General features: G+C 38.9%; 1 protein-coding gene across 1 annotated transcript in view; it reads left to right on the forward strand.

Annotated features, from left to right (window-relative positions):
• The window catches only part of LOC119825564 (phospholipid-transporting ATPase ABCA3-like), a 101,213-nt gene that overhangs the window by 53,853 nt on the left and 28,498 nt on the right, over window positions 1-18,862 (forward strand). The window contains exons 16-21 of the mRNA XM_042054063.1: window positions 4,004-4,102; window positions 4,914-5,076; window positions 7,422-7,719; window positions 13,556-13,808; window positions 13,948-14,152; window positions 18,305-18,527. Coding sequence (XP_041909997.1) covers window positions 4,004-4,102; window positions 4,914-5,076; window positions 7,422-7,719; window positions 13,556-13,808; window positions 13,948-14,152; window positions 18,305-18,527 — 1,241 coding nt within the window. The remainder of the gene's footprint in view (window positions 1-4,003; window positions 4,103-4,913; window positions 5,077-7,421; window positions 7,720-13,555; window positions 13,809-13,947; window positions 14,153-18,304; window positions 18,528-18,862) is intronic.

An 18,862-nucleotide genomic window follows, 5' to 3' on the forward strand; every position in this document is an offset into this window, starting at 1 on the left:
CAAACGGTTAAGAGTCACCATCACCCTAATGTCTCCAGAATGTACTTTGTCTCTCTTAATAGCTGTTCTAACAGGTCTGATGTTTGCTGTGTTTTTAATTTTTATTTCCTTGGGTTTTGGTTAAGGGGTATTTAGGGAAAGAAACCACAACCCAGGGGTAGGGAGGGTGTTATTGGAAAATTCCGAAAATACCAGTAATAATCACAAGGGCGTAACTCCCTGTTTCTCAAGATTATAATCTAACTTTATGGTCAGCTAGTTCCTGGAACAGAGTCACTGAACTGGCTAACCTAGATTTTTGGCTCTTTTCTTCCTGCTAGAGGGGTCTGGATTTATCTGGGTCTTTCACTTCATTCTAGCATTAATTTAGAAAGTTTTTAGCTAGATGTAATCCCTCTTTTTTTATAAGTGATCTCGTTGGCTATGCTTTTGAATTTTATGTAAGAAGAAATACGTGTTCAGATCAGCATCATGGAGGCCCTCTTCTGTTTCCTTCTGCTTGTTTTACAGTTTTCAGATTTCATGTTCGATTTAATCCATTTGGGGTGATTTTTGGTTTTTGAAAGAAAATCTTATTTTTCAGCTCTTATTGGCATTGTAGGCTGACTGTGTTCCATACAATATAAGATAAGGCTTGGTTTAATTCTTCTGCGTGTGAGTAACTGCTTTCCTGGCACCGTTTTTGTCTTTGTGTGGCACCGTTAAGTATTGACTGTCAGCTGTGTGGGTTTGCTCCTGTGCTACCCCCTCTGTCACATGGCTCAGTATCTGTTGCTGGTGGACATGTCAGAGGAGCAGCAGATGGCAATTGACTTCTGGGTGTCAGTCTACCAAGCGAATCTCTGGTGAGCAAATCTAGGATAGATAAGACCCCGAGACCACAGACCCCTGTCGTGGTCTGGTGCCAGCCCGGACCATAAATTATTTCTCTGGACCAGAGGGGAGGCGTGGGAATAATTGAGACAACTCACATGGCTTTATCGGGAGGGATATTTTCAGTGATCCCTCATGAAATCCTGAGTTCACATCCTGAAAATTCCTCGTGTTTATTCTCCAAACAGCCTTATATATCAAAACATAAACTGAGGGGGGAAATTCATTAGCATTCTGTTTCCTGGGTAGCTAGGCAGATGTCTGAGGTCATGTCTACACCTATTCTATGCCCATTTTGTCACAGCTTCCTATCTTCCTGCTCTGTATGCCAGCTCTGTCAAGTAGGCTGAATTAACATCTCTATCCCAGGCATCCTCCAAATTACAAAGAAGGAGCAGAATAATATTAGCATATCTTGATCCTTTTAGGATGGCAGCATCCTGTCTGGAAGTCTATGTGACCACCTTCTGTGTGGCCAGGTATGAGCTGGCCTGTAAGTTTGGCCACCATACAATGTAGGGCCTGTATAATATTACCCCACAGACCCCGGAATGTCTTTTGCTTTTGCTGTGCCTTTACATGCTTGCTGCTGCTATCTGTCTCTGGTATCTGGCATGGTGTGAATGGGTGTGGGAAATCTTCACTGCCTATAATACAGTGTGTTTATCTCATGGATACATCCTCTTCTACAGGACATTTTTATCTGTGGATTATTATGAAGATGATTTCTCCCTAAGCTGTACTGTCTAATTGATCATCATCATCATCATCATCATCATCATCATAAAAATAATGCTAGTTTAGAGTTCTGATGAGAAAAGAAGTGAAACAAGGACATGCCCCCAGCTAGAACACATGGGTTTCTACCGAGCAGCTGTATAGACTGTGGCTGAAGCTAATGATTTAGAAGAACAGTTGAGTCCCAGTAGCCCAGCTAGTTTAAATTCTTCTAATCTTAATGTTTGGAGATGTGTTCACAGGTTTCAGAGTGTATCATAACCAAAACAAAGTTTTGAAAATAACTTAGACTAAGATGTTTTTGTCAAATAGTTTGAAGGTGAAAAACCCAACAAGATAATGTAAAGTTTTAGAAAGGCACATAGTTGAATGAGGAGTCGTTAGGTCAGGGAGCAAGAACAAAGCAGCCCAGCTGTCATTGTCTGGCATGCCTTTCTTGCTAGGACTCACTGATGACCAAAGACGATGATTAATTCCTTATACCCATTTCTGCCCTTAATCTTCTGACATAAAAACTATTGATGAGTGGGTCTGCACCCTAAAGATTTAAAGCTGACTGATTGTTTCTCATGTATAAAAGTTTAGTTTTGTGATTTCTTTAAGATTACTTATAAGATCATGTCTCAAGATAAGAAATAAAGTGACTGGTCCTTTCTTTGTAACTGCAAAATATAGCCTGCCAGTAAAAGAACACCTTGCTTGATATACACTGTCAATCAAGTTGCTTGGATATGAATGTATGTGGGTTCTTGGGATAATTTGTTTTCACCTGTAAAATGTTTAATTATGTAAGGGACATGGAATACATGCTGTTTTTTTAACTTGTATTTATTGTAATCATTTACTTGAAAAACAAAATGTAACCACATTGTAATTTTTATATTGCTTGAAAGATTTTGCCTGGGATATATAAGCTATAAGGGGAAGGATAAAAATAGAGTAAGTATGAGTTAGAAAGAAAGCATCAAGAATGAGTGAGAGAAATCACCAGGAAAATAAAGAGTAGAGAATACAAAAGAAGAATTAAGAAAAAGTCTGAAGGAAACCATCAAGAGTACATGAGTGTCCTTTTCCCTATCCCCCTCAGAAAAAGTCATAGTGCATGCCAACACTGTGAATTCCTTTTGAGCCCTATTCTGCTGGCCTCCCAGGCTGTGATAGTCTGTTTTGGTGACTACAGTTTTCTCTTAGATTTTGGAGTTATGTTATGTTGTGTGTCCAGCTGAGTCTTTTGCTCAGGTCCTTTTCAGTATTTGGAATCTTTATGCTCCCCTGAGAAGTTTTGAATAGTTTTCTGCTATTTCTGTGAAAAGACCAGAAAATGATAATAATAAAAATAACATTTGTAATTTTGTGGTTTTTTTCTGACTTTTTCTATTTTTGAGTTTGGTAGTTAACATGTATATGTATAGACAGTCTTCTCTTAGCATTGTATTTTATTTTGAAATCACCTATGTAAAAACTGGAATATTGTTGATAATATGCACACATACACATACCCAGAGGCTTTTCATTGAATGAATGAATTGAATTTAAGGGTTTAAAAATTCATCCTATCTCTCCACAGAATGAACCAGTTCTAACTGCTGGATTTCTAGTACAGCCTTGAAGCTACACTGTGCATTTGTTAATGTGTGCATATGCATACTTATCACTATCTTGAAAAATACATTAAAATAATGTATAAAACTTACCCTTGTTTCTGATGTTGAGAGAAAGGAGTTTGTATCCAACTTTGATTCAAAATATAAGAAACTTGTCTGAGGTTTACACAATGGATTTTGTGTCCTGTGGCCATGCCAGTCCTTAGAGCACAGCGGAGGCTTTTGAGGATGGAAGATTTCCTAGAGTAAGTGGGTTTTAAAGAATGAGGTTCTAAGACATTTTAGAGAACCTAGTCTTGCACCACCAGCCACATGTGTTCAAGACTGCTCAAGACTTCCTTGGTTTGGGAAGGGCACTTTCCTTCTAGTCTCTAACTTCTGGGATTAATTTTTTATTTCTGTTTTAGATATCTTCTTATTAGTTTACAAATATTTATCCTGTTCACTTTAGTGTTTCACAGAAGCCATGACATGTGAAATTAGATCTAAATAGCAGGGAAAGCAGAAAGTCAATATATAAAGGATGCTTATGGTGGTTTATCAGGGAACTAGGAAGTAGTTTGTTGTAACCACTTGCTGGTGTATCTTCCTTCTGTTTCCCCACAATGTGATTTGCCAGGGACATGGAAACCCATCTACACCAGAAACTTTTCAGTGATGTATTAACCACACTCTTTACACAGCTGAGGGAAATCAGCCCAGAACAGATATATACATATGTATGTGTTCACACACCTGTGTACATGGGTATGTATGTTTTTACAAGTGCTGTCTCTGTTATCTTTTAGGTTTTCAGAACTTTTCGCAGAAATAGAAAAAAGACAAGAAGAGCTCGGTATCATTGGCTTTGGTGTCTCCATGACTACAATGGATGAGGTTTTTTTCAAGTGAGTACCAGTGCCCTGCCCCATGTCAGGTGACATCATTTGCTCTCTGCGATTCCCTGTGCCCTGCCTTTGGAATAGTCTTTGGTCTCACAATTCTGCTTGTTCATCTGTCATGTGGAGGCAGCTTCTAAAGCACCATTTTGACCCAGAATCCCTTAATATTTCCTTATACTGTGGTTTCTGATATTCTGTATAGCATTTCTCCTTTATATTAACACACACACACACATACACACACACACTTCTCACATAGAAACCATCAACCAAAGAGAGCACATTGACCATATATTCATTTGCTTTATAAAGTAATCCATACATATATTAGACTTCTATAGAATTAGTAATATAAAATAAAACTGCAATTATGACTATAATTTTGTAAAATGTAGAACATTTAATAACCATTTTACTCTAAAAACAAGAAATACATGGTCTTGGAACTTTGTTCATGTTTTGTTCATTTTGTGACTCGGAGCTGGGGCTGTTGTTTGGTGGCCAAGTGCTTTGCTGACATACACAAAGCCTTGCACCAGAAGTTTTGGGATGCTGGATATTAAACCCCCAGGTCTCAAGCATACTGGACAATTTCTTGACCACTGAGATTCAATGTTCCCCCCACACCCACACCCAAAGCATGTTTCCCATCATTAATGTTAGCATTGTGTAGAACGGTCATTTAAAAAACGTCTCTTTGAAGGGCAGGAGTTAGGGAACTAATATTATAGTTAAAAGTTATTTCTTAATATATATTGACATGTGTGTTTGTGTGTGGTGTGTGTGTGTATGTATGTGTGTGTATGTTTGTTTGTAGGGTCAGTAATCTGGAAGACTTGAAGCTGAATACTGAGTCTACCTATCCGACTTCCACAAAGGAGCAAAGCACAAATAATGACAACCAGAATATGAATGTACCCAGAAATTTTGATAGAAAAAATTATCCAAGAAGATCCTATGATTCTTCATTCAATACTGGGGTAAGCACCTTCACCAAAAATATAGTGCTAGTATGTTTGGGAGGAATAAAAGATGACATTTCATTTTATTGGCCAAATTCAGAAAAGTTTTTGGAGAATTTAGAGCAATCCCATCCACATAGGGAAAACCTTGTAAGGAAATTCACTTAATTTTCTTACTCAGTTGTGAAATAGTGAAGGGGCAAAACTGGTTTATTTTAATTGTTTTTTCTATGTGTTTACTCATTATGTGGGGGGTATGCACGTGTTCACATGTATACATGTCCATATGGAGTCAGTGCTGTCCTTGCACCATGTGGGTTCTGTGATGTAGGTGTGTCTTCTATCTATCTGATGATTTCATTGATTAATTAATAAAGAAACTGCTTGGCCTAATAGGTTAGAACATACGTGGGTGGAGTAGACAGAACAGGAAGAAGGAAGTAAAGTAGATGGCTCAGACAATTTCCCCGCCTCTCCTCTCTGGGGCAGACCGCCGTGCCTCTCCTCAGTGAGAGAGATGCGATGAAGCCAGCCACCAGTTCAGACATGCTTAATCTTTCCCGGTAAGACACCACTCGTGGTGTTATACAGATTATTAGATACGGGTTAGTCAAGATGTGAGTAAGAGGATGAAAATAATGGGCCAGGCAGTGTTTAGATGAATACAGTTTGTGTGTTGTTATTTCTGGGGCTAAGCTAGTCAGGCGGCCAGGAGCAGGGCGGGAATGCAGCCCGCAGCTCCTCACTACAGTTCTGGAGCTCCTGCTCGGGTCAGCAGGTTTTGCAGCATGCACGTTTAGCTTCTAAGGCATCTTGCCAGCCCAGATTTCACTTTCATAGCTGATCTTCCTCATAGGGATTCCTTCTGTTTTCAGAAGTATTAGTGCATTCAGAGTTGAAGAATGCCGGGAAAATGATTACAATTGCTGCCCTCTCACACAAAAGACATGAGTCGCTGTGCCTCAGGACCCCCTGTTAGCACTGGGCTGTCACCTCATTGTCTAACATTGTTTTGTTGCTCTCCTGATTTGTCTTCCTTAAAAAATTTTGCATGGGCATGCTTCAGAGATTCTTAGACCATGGATATATCTGTCCAAGTTTCCTAGAGACACTTCTTATGTTTTCCCCATGGGATTTGGGAGCTTGTGAAATAGGGTATTATATACAATGAGTATCTAGAATTTTGAGTCAAAGTTGTGATTCCTCGCTGTCATTTACTGGATGGTTGTCTTTGATCAAACTCAGTTAATGTGGATGAGGCTGTTTCAGGGAGCAGAATATAGTCATGTGCACTGTATAATATCTGATGTGAGATGCCACCCTATGCCACCTCCTCTCCTGCTCTCTCTCTTTCTTCCTTGTATGCAAAAAGATAAACTGTGGGGCATTTCTGTTGCTCTCCTGTTTTTCTTCAATTTTTGAGGGTGAAGTCTGGGTTTTCAGGTCAGTCCAGAAAGGCTGATCACTGTGTTAAAACACTTTTTATTTTTCTCATTCTAGAAATACACACACACACACACACACACACACACACACACACACAAATCTCCTAAAAGCAGAAGTTGCCTTCTTCCTTCCTCTCGGGACCATGATGGGAGCAAAGGGTTCTCCCTCCACACTTTGTCTTACTTCTGGTCAAAGATAGCACTAGTGTGGTTTCTTCTACTCAGAACACACTGGTTGACTAGGGATATTGTCCCACTCTGACTTATGTGATGTCTATGTGTTGGGGAGAATACAATAATTGTATTTTAAAATTTCAGTATGCTTAGTATGTTCTCCTTTGACTCTCAAGTACCTTTTCTGAAGAGGTATGTATTTAGAGCAAAGAGTTCCATTATTTAACTGAAAAACAAACCCATACTCAACTACACATTGCCCCCAAAGCTTGAAAAGTACACAAAATTATATATTTATGTACATTTTCTAATTAACCATGGGGGATTGCTTTGAACTTAGAGGTTAAGTAAAAATATACTGGGCACATTGTAATCTTAAACTAAGTTATTCTTCTGTTTCCTGGTGCTCTTCAATCCTGCAGACCAGATATTAAAAGGTACCATAGAAACTTGATGCAAAAGGTAATGCTGAAAAACGGTGTTTAGCGTAAGAGAATGGGTATGTTGTTCTGCAGAGGCTCTATGAACAGTGACATTAATGACAGTGACTCCCCTCTGGGGACTTCCACAGTAATGAAGTTAGGTGCCAAGTTGTAGTGCCTTCAGAAAACATGGAGTATCTGGTCTACCAGACCCACTCTTCCTTCTGTACATCTGTCACCCACCACACAACTGAAGACATTTATGCTAATGACTTCCATCAAAATCTGTGACCATTGTAATGCTGCCTTCTCTCTCTTGTAGTGGGTTCTCTACGCCCAGCAGTTCCGAGCCATGCTCATCAAAAGGGCAGTGTTCTCTTGGCGCAACTGGAAACTGCTGCTTTTGCAGTTGCTGGCACTTCTGGGTCTCATGTATCTTCTGATGAGAGGCATAAGCTTCTCAACGACTCGAGAACCTGCCAGGGTAATGGATTTGGAGCAGTACATGGAGACCATTGTACCCTTCTCAATTTCAGGAGATCCTGATTTGACCCAGAATCTCACCAAAAATCTTGAGATCATGTTAAAGGCTAAAAAACAAGAACTTCATGAAGTACAAGGTAAGTCTCTTACAACCAGAGAAAGAGCACCAAGATGGAGACCTGCTTGTGGTGGTTTGAAAGGACAGTCTCTGCTGGAATGTTTAGAAATTTGTTCCTCTCCTCTCTTCTCTACCTCTCCCCTCCCATCACATCTCTCCCCATCCCTTCTCTAATTTTGTAATAGGATGCACAAAACCAGCCAGTCACAGACAAGAACCATTCTTGAAGGCTAATTGTTAGTGATGGAGATACTCTAAGATAGGAAGGGTCATCTACCATAAGGAGGAGCCAAGATGAGATATTTAGGGAAATTAAGACATTTAGAAGCAGTCATATCTTAGGAAACTGGAAAAGGGTCTTCAAAGAAGATTTTAAGCCTGTGCTCTTCTAACTATAGAGGTTATTTCCCTGAGCAGATGCAGTCCACAAAACCCAAGAGAGCAGCTATTTCTCAGCAAAAGATCCAAGTTCCTGAATATGTATCATAAATATGTATTTCTCCTGAAGGAGAAAATAAATGACCCCACAATAATAGCAGGGAATTTAAAGCTTTACTTTCAACAATGAGCATATCAGCAGACAGCATTTCAACAATAAACAGTGTACTTAACCGACACTGTAGCATAAACAAGCCTAACAGACCTTCACAAAACTGTGCAGTCTAGTAATATATAATTTATAATTTTATCAAGTACATGAGGATAATTATTCAAGATATAAGTAATGTGGTCTAAAATAAGTCTTAGTAAAATTTAAAAATAAAAAACACATGAAATATCCCTTAAGATCTTGATGGAATAAAACTGAAAATTAGTAACAGCAAGAAAGTCACAGAATTTATGCATACAGTAGAAATAACATACTCTTCAAGGACTATTGGGGCAAAGAACTTGTAAGAAAACTAAAAGATCCAAATAAATATGAAATAATAACACATCAAAATGTATCCAGTGTAGTAAAACAATGCTAAGAGAAAATCTTTTAATTGAGAAAAGCTGTGGGTAAACCTAACCTTACATTTAAGTAACTCGATGAACAAAATACACCTCTGCTATCAAAGAAAAGAAAAAATAGAGATTGAGCAAAAAGAAACAATAGGAAAAAGCCAACAAATCAAAGTTCACTCTTTAGAGAAGACCCGACTTGAGGCATTTTTAGATATGTCAGAAAGGAAGAAGGCTCAATAGCCTAATGAGAAGCTAGGGAAAGAGCATTACTTCTCGTTTTATAGAAATGAAGATTGCAGGGAGGGTCTGTGGTAATCTGTATAGGAAACAAAATAAGATACCCTACATGAAATAAACAAAATTTCAGTAATTCACATTTTACTGTGATTCAAACATAAAACAAGGCTCAGCAGATCTGTGACTGATTAAAAGATTAAGCTGGTAATATGAAAAAATGTGCCCATTAAAAAGCAATCCAAGACCAGATGTCTTTATCAGTCTCTACTAAAAATAAAAGACAGCTGAGTTGCAACCTCCTCGAAATATTCTGAAAGAAATTGGAAAGGAAAGAATAGTTCCAAACAAATCCTATGAGGCCAGAATTCTTCTTAGTACCCAAACCAGGAAAAGATATCATAAGGAAATAAATATGATATCCCCCAGAGAGTACAGTTGCAAAAGTTCATAATAAAAGATTAGCGAGTAGTTTAGTGGATCATTTAACAGGGTTATGCTCTGCGATCAAGTAGGGCTTCATTCTTGGAGTAAAAGGTAAATTCCATTCAGAATGCGAAAAGACTGGAAGACTTTCCTCGGACTAGGAACATGACAAACATAGCAAGTGGGATTTTCTACTTTCATATAAAACTTTAAGTCCTACCTAGAAAATTTAGGGAAAAAATAGAAATAGATACCCAGCTGGGGTTATAGAGGTGAAACTATTTCTGTTCAGATGTAACCTGATATGCAGAAATACATAAGTCTCACACACACACACATGCACACACACGCACACACACACACTGTTACAGCTAATACATGAATATGCCAATACTGGGTGGTTTATTTTCTTGATGTTTGGTTTTAGTTCTTTGTATATTCTAGATATTAGGTATTTGCCAGGCGAATAGATGTCAGAGATTTTCTCCTGTCCTGGAGATAGGGTCTCCACTCAGTCATCATCCTCTTGGTGGTTCAGAGGGTTTCAGATTTTATGAGATCCAGCCTGTCGAGTATTCACTCTGTTTGCTGAGCAACTGCAGTCCTATTCAGAAAACCCTTATCTATGTCTGAATCTTGAAGTATTTTTCCTACTCTTTCCTCTAGCAGTTTCAGAATTTTAGGCCTATGTTAAGATCTTTGATCTATTTGGAGTGAGTTTTTATGCAGGGTGAAAATAAGAGTCTAGTTTCCTTCCCCTGTGTAGATATTCCCTTTCTCTAACACCATTTGCTAAAGAGACTTTCTTTTCTCTAACTAATGTTTGGAGAATTTCTGTGAAAATCAGGTGACCATAGCTACATTGTTTTATTTGTAGACCTTATATTACATTTATCTATTTCCTTTTGTGCTAGTACCATGCCTTTATTTTTGTTACTGTATCTCTGTAATGCACCTTGAAGTCAGCTATAGTGATATCTCCACAATACTTTTTTTAAAAAAATTTACTTCATATTTCTTTGGCTATCTGGGGTCTTTTGCACTTCCAAATGATTTTTTATTTGTTTCTGTGAAGAGTGACAATGGTATTCTGGTGAGGACTTCAGTGAATCTCTAGATTGCTTTGGCAAGACAGCCATTTTCACAGTGGTGGTGGTCATTCCAACCCATGAACAAGGGAGACTGTGATGGTCAGCATTGCTTTTCAGTTGAACAGAATCTGGACTCACTTAGAGACAAGCACCCAAGCACACCTGGGAGGGATTATTTAGCTTCCACATAAGCACACAAGGGGTTGTGTTAAATTAATTGAGGTAGAAAAACCCATACTAAAGTATGTGGCACCACTTCCTGGGCTTGGGCCTGGTCTGCATACAAAGGAGGTAGGCAGCCTAGTGCCAGCATTCACCAAACTCCTGCCCGATTGCGCAGGTGGTGTGGGCTTTGACTTCCCCTCTATGGCGGACCGCCCTTAGACTCTGAGCCAGAATGAACCCGTTCCCTCCCTCTTCAGTTATTTCCAGGGTGTTTGTCACTGAAGCAGGGAATAGCGAGGCAGGGGTACTTCTATCCAATACTGTTTCTCTGCAATTTGCTGTTGAGTGTTTTCATTTTTCCTGTCTAGGTCTTTTACTTCCTTTGTTAAATTAATGTCATGGTATTTTGTAGACAGTTGTGAAGGGACTGTCTCCCAGGTCCCTTTCTTGGTGTGTGTGTAACTGGTATTTAGGAAGGCTATCGCTTTTGCTTCTTTTTATTGAGTGTTAACCTTGTACTTTTCCACTTTGCTAAGTACCTATCAGCTCTATTAGTTTTTCTGTCAAAGTCAGTATTGTCTTGCATAAAATCATATGATCTGCAAATAAGAACATTTTGACTTATTTTCCTGTCTGTATTCTTTTTATTTGTTTGCCTTATTGTTCTAGCTAAGACTTCCAGAACTATATTTAACAAGAATGAAGAACATTAACATCCTGGTCTTGTTCCTGATTTTAAAAGCAAAAATACTTTGAGATTTGCCAAATAATTTGGCAGTACATCTGTTTATCCTGGTTTTTCCTTAATTTGACACAAGCTAGAGTAATCTGGGAAGAGGGAATATCAGTTAAGAAAATGTCTCTGTAAGATTAGTCTGTGGGTAGGGCAAGCCTGGGAAGCATTTTCTTGATTAATGGTTGATACTGGAGGGCTCAGCTCACTGTAAGTGGTGCCACCTCTGGGAAGGTGGTCCTGAGCTGTTTAAGAAAACAAGCTGAGAAAACCATGAGGAGTAAACCATTAAATAGTGTTCCTCCGTGGTCTGCCATGAGTTCCTGACCTGATCTCCCTTAGTAATGGAACTGTGACCTGAGAGTCATAAGGTAGAAATAAACCCTTTCCTCCACAAGCTGCTCTTGGTCATGGTGTTTTATGACAGCAATAAACACCTACCTAAGACACTGTTGTATGTAGCGTTAGTTATGTTTAGAGATGCTCCATCAATTCCTAGTTTCTTCAGAACTTCTATTGTGAAGAGTTGTTGAGTTTTGTCAATAAGTCTCTTCTGCATCTATTAAGATGATCATGTGGTCGCTATACTAGAGTCCACACTGGATTTTGTAAAAGGCCTTTTCTACATCTATTGATACAATCATGATTTCTATAGTTGTGACTGTCTGTGATGAATTGGATCATGTATATATGGACCACGCTAACTTGATCGCTATGAATAATCTTGTTAATGCAATCCAGTCTGGCAGTATTTTGTTGAGAGCTTTTGCATCTATGTTCATCAGAAAATTTGGTATATAATTTTATTTCTTTTTGTTGTATCTTTGTTGGGTTTTGGATAATAGGTAATAGTGGATTCATAAAATCAGTTGCAAGCATTATTTCCTTTTCTATCTAGTGGAATGATTTGAATGGTATTGGCGTTAGTTCTCTGGAGATGTGGTAGAACTCTGCAGTGAAAGCTCTGGTCCTGGTCTTTTTTCCCTTAGGAAAGTTTTAATTACTACTTCAGTCTCTTTGCTGGTTACAAATCTGTTTAAATTGTTTATTTCAACTTGATTTAACTTTGGCAGGTCTTATGTATTTTGAGATTCATCCATTTTAAATTTTTTTTCAATTTTCCAAGCAAGTGAAACATGAGTTTTTAAGTCTGATTTTCTGAATTTTTTCTGTATGTGTTAAAAACTGTCTCTTTTTCATTTTTATTATTTTTGTTTTCTTTCTTTTTCTTTTGGATATTTCACTAATGGTTCCCTCCTCTTTCTTTTCTTTTTTTTACATCAGTTGAAGATCTACAAATTATTTTTAGTTTTGAGGCCATAGGTAATAGCCTCAGCTCATAGTTTTACAAGTCAGGTTTAATATGAAGCTTACTTTTAGGAACTTCTCTTTTTAGAGCTTAGATTCTTATTTTGGGGTGGTTTTGGGCAGATTTGTAGTTCTTAACTTGTGACTTCTTAGATTCATGGAATCTCTAAAAGTTCTTACAAATTCATAGTTTTTTTTTAACTTTTTGCTATAATTCTTAGCACCCTGATCTGGTATGCTTTGTTTTTCTACAAGGATGGGACAAGAAGAGTTGTATAGATTTTTGAACTTAATTCTCTGAGTTTTTCCCTCTTAAATATTTACAATCCCAAGTAATAGTAACTCTCTGTACCTTCATATAGACTTATCTTATGTTTTTACTTAGCCTTCATATTCTCTGAGGAAGAGTTTGATTTTCTATGAGGTAATTTGTAAAAGCCAGAAGCAGGAGTAATTATAAACATTTTCATGTAGAAACAGAAAGATTTGAGAGGAAGAAAGAAATTTGAGAGTGTTAATATCACTAGCCTGTGTTTTTTAATTTTCATTTTTTTTTAGTGAAATTAAGCTAAAAGGCATAACATTTGTATGGCTGAGGGATGGATTTTTGGGGTAAATGACCAAGATGTGCTGAGGCTGCTGTGAAGCGCTGGACAAGTAAACTATTGGGTTGTTTCTCTCTAAAACACACCTGGTTGCCAAGTGTGGTGGTGCACATCTTTGATCCCAGCACTTGGGAGGCAGAGGCAGGTAGATCCCTGAGTTCAAGGCCAGCCTGGTCTACAGAGAGAGTTCCTGGGCAGCCTGGGCTACTCAGAGGAACCCTGTCTCAAAAAACAAAAATCAAAATCAAAACAAAACAAAAATGCACCCCCACAAAAAAAATAACCATGTAGTCAGTGATATTTATTGCAGTTGATCTCATGACCACTATTATCTCCTCCTTCCAGGTGATGTCCAGAGCTACTTGCTGAAAAATAAAAAATGCATTTACTCATGCATCATTGCATTCTCCCTTACCGTTACCAGAGACAAAAAGGAGTTTACCTTCTGGTTCAACAACGAGGCGTACCATTCACCGCCACTATCCTTGTCGGTCTTAGACAATATTATATTTATGTCTCTCTCTGGCCCGGATGCCACCATTACTGTCTCCAACAAGCCTCAGCCTCGACGTGTCACTGAGAACAAATATGAAAAGGAGTATGTATGTTTTTTTAGTCTGGGATTTGTTAAATTGATCCTTTTCTTCCTGTCTCACTGTGTTTGTAATGAAGTGCTATTGTTAGCGATCAATATTATCATCATACCATTGTGTGTCCTTTATGTATTCTTTTTGTAGATCTACTTTGGCACTTCAGATAGTCTTTAGCTTGATGTTTGGGATGAGTATTTTCACCAGTGGCTTTTGCCTTATGACAGTGACTGAGCGAGTTAGTAAAGCAAAGCACATCCAGTTTGTGAGTGGGGTCTACACCTTTAATTTTTGGCTCTCAGCTCTGCTATGGGATCTCATCATCCATTTTGTTGCCTGTGTTCTACTGCTGGTGAGTGTTTCATGTACTGTCTTGAGGGCCACCTCTCATACACTGTAGACACCATCTACTTGTCTGACATTTACTAAAATCTAAATGTCTTCAGAAAAGGATAGAAAATGGTTTGACTAATCAATCAAGTCAGAGAATCTATTGGGGAATATTTCTCAGAGCAAAAAGAAAATCTTCCTTTTATATTTCTTTTAATGAAAACATTCTCTGCTGAAACACCTAACTTCTGACACAGTTGAGCACCAATACGTTCTGCCTTCAAAGCTGTTTTCTGTATGGAAGAATGTGTCCCAGCAGACTAGTGGTACCCTAGCAAACACTACAGACATTTTCCTTTTCCCAGTGCTTTTTATTTGCTGGATTATACAAGACATATTTGGACTCAACTCTTGAAGGTTTCCTTTAGAAACTTTTAAATTATGTCATGTACCATTCAAATTGTGTGTGTGTGTGTGTGTGTGTGTGTGTGTGTGTGTGTGTGTGTGTACTCACATATGTGTAAAACTTTTGCTTTGAAGACTACAGGTCATAGAATAGAAGTTGAATATAAGTCTCCCAGAAGCAAGACCAGGTGAAAAATTTCAGTCTGTTTGCATTTGTTACTTTCTCTTGCTTTTCCCCATCTGGTGCCCTCTCCACAGCCACATTTATATGGCTAAAGGGAAAGTGAGCTTCCATGCTCAAAGTTAAAGAGAACCCATCCATTTCTCTGTATAGCGAAAGGATATTAAAATTATAATGGCTCTGTGGTAATTTCATTTTGCTGTATGACTCCATAAGGAATCAGAAGGCATACCAGAAGACCAATTGGTCAAAAACTAAGAGAAAATGTAAAAATGGACACATATACCTACCTCAACATATCAATTGATATGTGCTCCACATATCAGTTTTCCCATAATAAGCTTAGAACACATGCATTTGACATAGCTCTCCAGTTAATAAGAATGGTCACATAGAGAAGTGGGCATGAAGGGGATTGCTACAGTGAGTGGTATCTTGTTGTGTGTTTCAGAAATAGCTACAAGAATGGACCAACACAGACAGCTGGTGAGGCGGTGAGGGCTGCGCTGACCACACCTGTCTGATCACTGCATGCTGTATTCACGTTCCAGAATCACACACTCTACTTCAGAGCAGGCACAGCTGTAACGTGCAAATTTACACAGAGAGTAACCAAGACAGAGAGCAACCTGAGCCTGCAATTAGAGTGTGTGTGTCGGTGTGTGTATAATTATATTATCACACTGTTCTGTTTTATGTTCCTCTGTTCCCTACTCAGTATGTGTTAAACCTTATTTTCATATCTGTCCTGAAGATGAATATGCATATGTGTTTAACTACTGTCATGTGAGCTATTGTTGTTCAATTTATCTGATAGTTTCCAGACCTTAAAACCCTAATTTGCCAGTCAAGCCCTTTCAGTGTTTGCTCTACTGTGGTCAAGCATTTTAATTTCTCATGTTCATTTTCCATGAGAGACCACCACTGGCTGTTTGTTTAGTCAGGAGTCTCTTGGATTCGATGCCTTATCTCCTGACATTCCCTCGCTCCATGCACAATGTTTCTACTCTAAGTCTCCCACATACCTCACACTATTATATTGCCTCTGCCATTGAGCATTTCTTTGCCTCGTTTCTGTGGGCGTGGGCAGCTCCTCCATTTTATGAACCTTGGTTTTTGTTGTGTCTTTTCACATGTCTGCTCTCTGGCTATAATATTTCTGGTTGTTCTTTGAAATGTAAATTATCTTGTGAAATTCTTTGCCTATAAGCAGATACTCTCTGTCTCGGTTACTCTCTGTGTAAATTTGCACGTTACAGCTGTGCCTGCTCTGAAGTAGAGTGTGTGATTCTGGAATGTGAATACAGCATGCAGTGATCAGACAGGTGTGGTCAGCGCAGCCCTCACCGCCTCACCAGCTGTCTATGTTGGTCCATTCTTGTAGCTATTTCTGAAACACACAACAAGATACCACTCACTGTAGCAATCCCCTTCATGCCCACTTCTCTATGTGACCATTCTTATTAACTGGAGAGCTATGTCAAATGCATGTGTTCTAAGCTTATTATGGGAAAACTGATATGTGGAGCACATATCAATTGATATGTTGAGGTAGGTATATGTGTCCATTTTTACATTTTCTCTTAGTTTTTGACCAATTGGTCTTCTGGTATTCCTTCTGATTCTTTATGGAGACATACAGCAAAACAAACTTACCACAGAGCCATCATGGTTTTAATGTCCTTCAGAGTCTTAAGCTATTCCTCTGGCAGCTGAGAGCACAGGATCATCTCCCTCACCCAGTCAGAAACTGCTGACAGGAGCTGTGCCCCAGCCACGCTCTGACCCCAGTCTTGGCAAGGGCTGCCTTCTCCCTCCTTCCCCACCAAGTACCTTGAGGAACTTCCCTCAGATTCTCTGTTTTCCCACTCATTCCTCATAATGTTGACTCCATAAAACATTTTTAAGGATTGAAATCTCAGATTATTTCCTCCACACTTCAGTTTACTAAGAAGTAATTGAAAAGTTGTTTAAACAACCTGCCCTCTTCATAGAAATTAAGATGTTGAAAAACTAGAAAAACCCTCCACCCTAAAGTAGAAAATATGGCCTTAATAACTCTGAAATTTGAAGATTCCCCCCCCCCCCGAAAAAACCTATAAGGAATTAAAAAACAAATTGTACATGTGGAATCTGTAATTACAACTTTTATAAAAGGAAAACTCCAAGATGAATTGTTTTATTTAAAAAAAATCTATTTAATGCCAAGGGCACAAAGGTTATCAATTATAAACCAACATCTCCAAGAGACTGATTAAAATAATTCTAAATTCATTTGTGAAGCAAGCTTACCATTGACTTACAAACCTTATAATGATAAGAAAATTTAAGCTAGCATAATTAACATAACCAACATAAGAACATCATTATTTTAATAATAGTGAATGGTATAATCCTTTAGTATTACAAGGTAGATCCTTTAGTGTTAACCTTAACAAAAGGAAGCCAATAAAAAGAAGGAAAGGAATAAAGGAAGATTTCTACAAAGCGAACTGATTTGTAAAAACAGAGATATTGAGAATGAGTTCCCTTGGAATTAGGAGTAACGAAAAAAAATGCAACTTAATCCCTAGGAGGAGAATGGGATGAAAGCATTCTCAGTCAAGACAAAGCAGGAAGGCAAGAGCTGTGGCCACGCTCAGTGGTGAGGAAGACGCTCACCAACAGAAGGATTTGGTTGGTGAAAGTCAGTTCCATCAAAGGGACATTTTTTCCCTTTACTAAGATTACAGGCTTTTAGGTTAGGTATTGAGTACTGTAGTCAGAATCTGAACTGTCCCACGAAGACTCATAGTTTGAGAATTTGTTCATTTCCTGGTAAGGCTACCTGGGGTCTATGGAACCTTTAGGAGGTGGAGTCTAGTTACTAGAAGTAGGCCATTAGGGGCAATTTTTTTCTTTTATTTATTAATTTTTAAAAATTTATTTTACATACCAACCACAGTATCCCCTCCCTCTTCTCCTGTTTCGCCCCCCACTTCCCATCTGCCATCCACTCTTCCTTGTACTCTCTTCAGAAAGGGGCAGGCCTCCCATGAGAGCCAACAAAGCATAACATATCAAGTTGAGGCAGGATCAAACTCTTCCCACTACATCAAGGCTGTGGGAGGCATCCCAGCATGGGGAATAGCTTCCCAAAAGCCACTTCATGCACCAGGGACAGGTTCTGATCCCGCTATTAAGGGTCCTACAAGCAGACGAAGCTACACATACAGAGGGCCTAGGTTGGTCCCATGCAGGCTTTCTAGCTGTTGGTTCAGAGTTTTTGAGCTCCCCAGAGCTAGGTAAGCTGTCTCTATGGGTTTCCCCATCACCACCTTGACCCCCTGGCTTGTACAATCCCTCCTCCCTCTCTTCAGCTAGACTCCTGGAACAAGGCCCAGTGCTTGACTGCGGATACTAAACAGGGGCAAGTTTTTAACATTATCAGCTCAGCCCTTACTTCCAGCAGCTCCTTGCCTCCTTGTCAGCCAAAAAGTTGAGGAGCCTCTCCCTAAAGTACCTGCCAGTTGTTCTTGCCATGAAACTCAGCAATGTAGACAGAAGCTAACACACATCATTTGCTTTGTGTTTCGGTGTCCATCTCAGCTGGTGTTCCTAATCACTGATGTGGACATACTGTTGGAGAAGTACAATTTCCTGGACACGATGCTCATCCTCATGCTCTTTGGATGGTCTGTCATCCCCTTCATCTACCTGCTGAGTTTCTGGTACAATAGTAGCACCAGCGCCTATATCAAGATCTTCGTCTTCAACCACTGTTTAGGGTTTATGAGTTTAATTGTGGATGCTGTGGTAAACATCATCCCAGGTAAGGGATTCACAAACTTTCTTCCTTTCAGGAGCTTCTTGTAAGTAAAGAAAAATAATGTTCAGGAAAAGCAGCACTACACAGTTCTTCTGTTCTGGGTTTCTGAGGAAAATAAGTTAGTTAATAAGCCTTATTAAGTGCCTTTAATATTACAGCATTAGGTTGAGTGAAACCAAAGGCCACATTGAGCCGCTAACATCATAAACTAATCGCCTTTTTAAGGCTTTGTTTTCTTGCCCTTCCTCTTTGATCGTGACACTCAGGGAGAATTGACAGAACGATGATGATCACAAATAGGGACACTTGAGACTGAAGGCTGCTGCTGCCCCTTCACC

Source organism: Arvicola amphibius, chromosome 1 (genome assembly GCF_903992535.2).
Source record: "Arvicola amphibius chromosome 1, mArvAmp1.2, whole genome shotgun sequence".
NCBI classification, from domain to species: Eukaryota; Metazoa; Chordata; class Mammalia; order Rodentia; family Cricetidae; genus Arvicola; species Arvicola amphibius.